Raw genomic sequence first — 7,080 nt, 5'->3', positions numbered from 1 at the left:
CCATTCCTGCCCCCCCCCCCAGCCCAAATCTTTGAGGGGCAGAAGACACCTCTGGAGTCCCCCCAACTTCCCCTCTCAGGCCGGACTGGGTTGCGCTGTCTGCAAACCACCTGACCTTTCAACCTTCCTCTCTTGCTCTGCACCCTAATTCAGCTCATCGGCTCCTAGATAGGATGGGTCCCCATACTGGGGGCTGGAATCTGATCTCTGCTAGGGATCTCAAGAACCAGAGACCTGAGATGGATGGGGCGGGGGGTGGGGGGCTTGGGTACTGCTGGTGAGGTCTCATCATGACCTTGTGCCCAAGGCCAGAGCCTCCTCAAACCCACACTAGGCTGGGGAGCAGGAGTGGATGCAGGGAATCCCTTCCTTGGTCCTCTGCTTCCCTAGGGACCAGGGACTGCCAGGGATGGGGGAATTGTCTCTGGCTCGTGACAGCATCTCCCCCCCACCTCCCCGCTCTATTTTAGGCTCAGGAGAGGTGAGAAGGCAATTTCCGGGGAGGTGCTGACATCAATGCAGGACCAGGGTGACTACCCCCAACAACCACCTGCCACTCCAGTACCAGATGCTCAGCGACACTGAGGCAATTGGTCCTTCACTCTGGAGACATCTTGGAAACCTCTTTCAGGGGGTAGGCGTGAGGGGCTCCCAGATATGAAAGCCTGCTATGGGATAGTCCCTAGAAACTCAGTCAGAAGGGAGAGATGGTGCTTCTCCTTTCATAGATGGGGAAACGGAGGCTCCAAGAGAGAGGTGCCCATGTGAGCTTCCCAGAGTCACAGGTGACAGTCGGTCCATGAGAGGCCATCCAGCCCGCCTCCCACGGTTTGGCTCCCAGGTGCCCCTCAGATGAGTTCATCTTGCCCTGCCAGTTCCAGGGCCACATCAGTGAGCTGCCATCCAGTGTGCTTCCCAAAAGGATAGGTGGGGCTTGTCGTTTCACAACGGACACTCCGGCTGCCTCCCCCAACATGAGCAAGAGCACAGCATGCCCAGTCTGGGGCCTGGCCCTCCCAGCTGAGGTGCACTGCTACGGTTTCTGTGAGGCTCTGGTTATTTGGGGTTCCTGTTAGGAGTCCTTCCTGGCCCCCAGACTGACTCCTCGCTGGTGGCATCCTGAGCCAGCTCCAGTGATGGCTCAACTGTGTGGCCCTTTGACCCCCAACAGCCCCTTGCCCTGGGTTGGCAGCTTTAAGCAGGCCCAGCTGGTATCTTTTTTTTTTTTTTGTAATTTAAAGATTTTATTTATTTATTCATGAGAGACACACACACAGAGAGAGAGAGAGAGAGAGGCAGAGACACAGGCAGGGGGAGAAGCAGGCCCCATGCCAGGAGCCCGATGTGGGACTTGATCCCAGGTCTCCAGGATCACGACCTGAGCTGAAAGGAGACACTGAACCACTGAGGCATCCAGGTGCCCCCTCCATGGCAGTTCTGCTACAAGCTACACCTCTCCCATTTCTTTCTTTCTTTCTTTTTTTTTTTTTTTAAGATTTTTATTCATGAGAAACAGAGAGAGAGAAAGAGAGGCAGAGACACAGGCAGAGGGAGAAGTAGGCTCCATGCAGGGAGCCCGACGTGGGACCCGATCCCAGGTCTCCAGCATCATGTCCTGGGCTGAAGGCGGCGCTAAACCGCTGAGCCACCCAGGGATCCCCCACCTCTCCCATTTCTCTCCCCTACCTTCTCTCCTGAGCGCAAGAGCTGCAGAGGCAGGGGTGCCTGGGAGAATCGTCACCCCAGTGCCACAGCTATGGCGGGCTCCTTTGATCGCTTCTGCCCATTGCTTTTGCAGGAGGAGGACAGGACTCTGGACATCAGAGGCGGGGGCCACTATTCCATCTTGATGCTACCCTCTGGGTGAGCCCTGCTTGAGGGAGCTGGTAGGCTCTGGTCGCCAGGCCTAGCCCTCCCTCAGGAGCCTCTACCACCAAGAGGCCTGGGGCCTCCTTCCCCGAAGTCCTGCCCTTCAGCCAGTTCTTCCCTCACATTTTCCTGCACGGGGGCCAAGCTGGGCTGATGCGGGGCCAAGACGGAGTCCCAGCAGCTGCAGGTGAGGGAGGCGAGTCTGCAGCCCCCCGGCCCCCCTCCTTCCTTCTGCCCAAAAACTCCATCCCGGAAGACATGGGGCTGCGATTCCTGCCAACAGAGGCCGCCAGGCCCCATGCCCAGGCTGTGAGGCCTGTAGCAGAGACCATGTTGGGTGAGGGCAAGGTGGTGCCCCGCGAAGAGTGGGAATTAGGGCTTCAGGCAGCAAGCTGGTGTCCTAGTCCTGGTGAAGGGCTGTGTGACCTTGAGCAAGTCTCCCAGCCTCCCTGAGCCTGTTTCCTGTCTGTGAAATGGGGGTAGAAAGGCCCTTCCTGACAGCGCTGCTGGGGGCTAAATGAGTGGCTGGTCTTAAGTGCTCAGAGCCGGGCCGGGTGCACAGAAAGCTCACTTGATCTGGGCTCACACTGTCTCTACGACCCTAAAGGTGCCAAGGAGAAAACTGGCTTCCTGACTCTTGTCCTGGACCCACAGGACCCCACTGTGGGTTGGGGCCTCATCAGGTGCTCCACCCAGCACATGGAGAGATGCCTGCTGACCTGTTGCTGTGGGTGGGGGAGAGCAGAGCAAATGCCCAGAGCCTCGGGCTCAGAAGACCCCAGCCTGGCACCCCGTCCTCTCCACCAGGAGAGAGCCACTCTTCCTACCAATAGCTCTCCTGAGGGAAGTCCCTCCCTCAGTGGTCCTTGGGAAGCCTTCCTTCAGCCTCTGAAGCTCAGGGAGGAATTGGAGGCACCGGGGTTCCCAGGACACCTATCCTTTGAGAGGCTTGGAGTGCACAAATGTCATGTTCCCAAGGGCTGAACACACCAGGGTTGGGGAAATGTGGCACCCATGCCCTTGCCCCCTTCCCCTCACGCATGGGATCCTCAGGTTCTGGGAAACCGGCTGTTGGAAAGTGGCCGGGGCTGGGGCCTGGGTGTCTCACTGAGCCCTTTAGCAGCTTCAGCCACACGCGCACACACTGGATATGGGGCTGTGGGTCACAAGGTATATTAGTGAAAAGAAGCTCTATCGAAGGGTTTAGAGAAGCCTCACAGGTATGTGTTGGGCAGGAGGGCGGATCAAAAGTTTGCTGTGTTTGTAATGTGTTCTAGTGTTTATAACTTCACTAACAGATGTCTCAAGATTTCCTAGTGAGGCAGAAACTACCATTATCTCCATTTTTCTTTTTCTTTTATCTCCATTTTTCATATTAAGAAAAGTGTCTCAGAAACCTTGCCCCAGGTCAGTGACGGGCAGGACTGGGATGTGAACTTGGGCCTGTGTAGCCTGCAGGCATACACTACAGGGTCCTTGGAGAATATGGAGCCTGTGGGGCCCTTCACTGAAACACAAGGAAACCGAGGCCCAGAGTAGTAAAGGGACTCCCCGAAGTCACGGCATGAGTCGGGGTGCCTTCCCACCCAGCACAGTGAAGAGTGGAATTCAGAAGGGAGTCAGGGGTGGCGCTACCAACTCAGGTCACATCTGCGAAGTGTACAGAGGTGAGAACAAGGGTCCCAGGCCCAGGTAGAGGTAGCAGGGATGCCGAGGGGCGGGTAAGGGCTCTAGGAGCCAGCTCAGGGCAGACATCTAGGCCGGTGCCTAACGAGGCTGGTGTAGAAGTCAGAGGCTGGCGGAGGGAAGGACTAGGCCAGCGGGGGTGGGGGTGGGGGTATGCAGGTCACGAAGCAGGGGAGCCAGGTTTCAAGGTGGAAAAGAAGAGGGACCTGACTTTGGCAATTATCAGGTTCTCCGGTGACCTTGGGACAGACAAGCCCAGTGGAGTGCTTCAGGCAGAGCCTCCGTGGGTTTGGAAGGGCAAGGAGGTGCAGACATGGAGGCAGTGGCTGGAGACCGCAGGAAGTAGCTGGAGAGCAGGGGGAGCCTGCTGAATCAATGCAAGTGTCTTCCAGGATGGAGTTTTAGGGCAGAGGGAAGAAGAGATGGCAAATTCAAGAAGGAATTTGACCAGGTTTGAAGGAGGGGGGGGGGGGGGGGCGGAGCAGGGAGCAGTGACGGTGACTGGAAGGAAGGACACTGCTCCCTTTGCAAGAGTCAGATGTGGGAAGGGGACAGAGAGCAGGGGGAGGCAGTGCCTGCAGAGTCTGAGTCAAGGTCATCTGTGGAAGAGTGGAAGGGGGTTTGAATAACCCCAGGTCTGTCCTAGCTCAGGTCTCAGGTGTCCTGGGGTCCCTTCTAAATGTGTATCCTGAGTGCTGGAACCAAAATGCGGATGGGGAGACAACCCTGGGGCTTGGCCTGGCTGAGATGTGATGTCCAAGGTCACGATTGTTTGAGATGGGAGGGGAAGGCCAGTAGGCTGGGAGGTCCTGGGCAGATGGTGAGGAGGGTGTTGACACTGGGTGCGTCGGTCTTTGAGCAGCACATCAGGATATCCTGGAGGTCTGAAGGAGTGGGGAAAACTTCTCAGCCAGAGTGGCGGTGTTGTGGGAGAGGCAATGGGGATAAGGGAGGGGGCGCCTTGCAGGAAGGCTCCTAAGGGCAAAGGAGTTTCCTCAGCAGTGGGCTGTGGGCATGCTCTCCGTAGGCGACCACTCAGTGGGCAGCAGAACGTAGTGACCGACCAGGGGAGATGGGACAGATGCAGCCCTCAGGGACTGGGCCGGGGAGGGTGGTGGCTCTGACATATGCTTTCCCCCTTGCAGGGGGCACCCATCCTGCTGGCCACTCACTCTGCCCATATATGCTGGGCCCGCCGCCCTGCTATGGGTCACTGGATGGTACACTGAGGCCTGACACACTGCACTCCAGCCTTATCCTCTGCTATTTGTTATTAACAAATTTATTTACAGTTCCGAACCAAGATTAATTGTGAAGTTTAACAGGAATGGCATAAAAAGGCCAAACATGACCTCTATGAGGGTTGTACACACAGTTGCTCTATTTCCAAAGTAACAACTCTGGTCCTCACCCACAGCTAGGCCCCCCTTTCTTCCTCCAAAGTGAGACACAGAATAGCACCAGGCTTCTTGTAGCTTCAACATTTAAAGAAACAAACACACAGAGGCAGAGAAGGGTGAGAAGAACCACAGCACAAAATGTAATAAAAAAAAAAGTGGCCAAAGAATCAATAGCAAACCCATCTCTGTCTGCAGATTAATGGCTTGGCTGAAAGAAATGGGGGGAGGTCCTTAGGGAAGGAGGGAGGGAAGAGGGTGATGCAGAAGTTGGCAGGTGAACCGCTGACCCTGGAACAGCAGAAATGGGTTGAGGGGGGTGGGCAGCCAGGGAAGAGTGGAGGGGTCCCTAGAGGGGGGCATCTGGCCATAACCTGGGCTCAGGGGAAAGGTCCATTCAGTGTTGGGCTCCCACCAAATGCGGGGGCCAGGGAGCTCTGGAGGTGCTGCAGTCAGCCCCTCCTCTGCTTCATATGTTCCTGAGGATCTGTGTGCACGAGCGTGGGGGGCTGGGGGAAGGGACAAACAGGCATTTCAGAAAGCAGGAGAGCCACATGCTCCTGGGAAAGGAGGCTGGGGTGGGGGTGGGGAGCACCGAAACCCAGCTCTGCAAGAGGCGAGTGCCTACAGAGGGACAGGAAGCCAGGCCGGGGATCCTGCTGCTCCTAGCTTCTTTGTGGTTCCTCCCCATGCCAACTTTGCCTCTGCCTCCAGGTGCGGGCGGCTGGCGTGGACGGAGGGGCCCACTGTAGACCTCTGCCTGCCCGGGACACAGCTGGAGGTGGGGGCAGAGGGCTGCCCCCAGCCCAGACTCTTCTGGTCCCACCCCAAAGGCCAGGGAGTGGGTGGACCAGTTCTGTCAACCCCACAGAGCTTGGCCATGACAACAGCTGTTTGCTTTGACTTCAGAGGCCAGGCCCCCTGGGCTCTTCTGGTTCTTGTGGGGAGCCCCTGAGGTGCTGTCCTCCTTGTGTCTGGTCTGCCCTGGCCGGGCGTGCAGTACTCAGCAGAGGTAGAACTTGTACCGGTGTATCTGGCCCTCAAGTCCAGAGTTGCTGCATGTCCCAGAGAACTCACGGGAGCAGTTCTCTGCTAGTGCTGGGAGACAGGGAGGTTAGGGGGCCTAGAACCACTGAGAACAGCTGCCCCCCCCAGCTGGCTGGCAGAGGGCAGGGGACAGAGGTAGACTGGCTCTCTGCAGGTCCTCCTGCGGGCTGCACGTTAGCTGCTGAGTGCAGACGGGCTGACAGCTGGCCTGGAGCCAGCTGCAGACGGGCCGGGGGCTGCTCGCTCAGACTCCTCAGACCCGGGGGGCCATCCTCCCCCAGGCCAAGGGGGCTGTGCGGCCCAGCACTCTGCTGGCCTATCTGGGGGCTGCCAGGGGAAGGAGTCCGGGAGAGAGAGGCAGGTCTGTGGGGGACACACGGGGAGGAAGGAAGTCAAAGGCCTGCGCTCATGGCCTGGGAGGGGAAGGGAGAGGAGAGGCCTGCCACTGGTTGTCCTGGTGCCACAAGGACTACTGGCTCTCGGGACAAAGAATGAGGCTTGTGGCTGAGAGACCCCTGACCTCTTTTCAGGATTGCCATTGGGGAACTGAACCTTCCGCTTGTGGCCAACAAGTGCCACGTCCAGGCCTGAGAATTCTGCAGAACCAGAGCTTGTCAGGAGGCACTCGTGTACAGGGCTCTTAGACACTGGTGTCCCTGGGGAGTCTGCAATGACATCAATTGATCCCCCTAGCTCCTGGTAGCTTGCTGCTGGTCCCAGCATCTTGCCAGTCTCCGTAGGTTCTGTGGGTGACTTCATGCTATCCACTGTTCCATCTGGCTCTCCGGCGCCCAAGGCCTGGTGCTTGTCCTCTTTCATACTGGGAGATGCTGCCTTGCATGGATGAGAGGGCTGGCTGAGAGGCAGAGTCTCAGGCCACAGAGGCTCACCATCTGAAGATGGGGAGCCTGGCTGCCTGTGGAAACAGAAGCATCCAGTGGGCCTCAAGGCTCACCTTAGAGCACACGGCAAGTTGGGATCTTCCTGGGACAGGGCACCCATGGCACTGCCCTCCTGGGTTTTGGTATGAAGAGAGTGGCCCACTTTGGGGCTCTGTGGAAGGTCTGTTCTCAGGCTGCCC

The 7,080-nt window shown here is 57.8% G+C and overlaps 1 protein-coding gene across 1 annotated transcript in view; it reads right to left on the bottom strand.

Annotated features, from left to right (window-relative positions):
- Positions 1-4,816: 4,816 nt before the first annotated feature.
- The window catches only part of DBF4B (DBF4B-CDC7 kinase regulatory subunit), a 35,587-nt gene continuing 33,323 nt past the window's right edge, over positions 4,817-7,080 (bottom strand). The window contains 3 exon segments of the mRNA XM_077853534.1: positions 4,817-6,105; positions 6,107-6,218; positions 6,220-6,915. Coding sequence (XP_077709660.1) covers positions 6,076-6,105; positions 6,107-6,218; positions 6,220-6,915 — 838 coding nt within the window. The 3' untranslated portion in view covers positions 4,817-6,075.

This window comes from Canis aureus, chromosome 16, assembly GCF_053574225.1.
Source record: "Canis aureus isolate CA01 chromosome 16, VMU_Caureus_v.1.0, whole genome shotgun sequence".
Taxonomy (NCBI): Eukaryota; Metazoa; Chordata; class Mammalia; order Carnivora; family Canidae; genus Canis; species Canis aureus.
The sequence above is the reverse complement of the archived record's forward strand: the minus strand, read 5'-3'. Positions and strand labels throughout refer to the sequence as shown.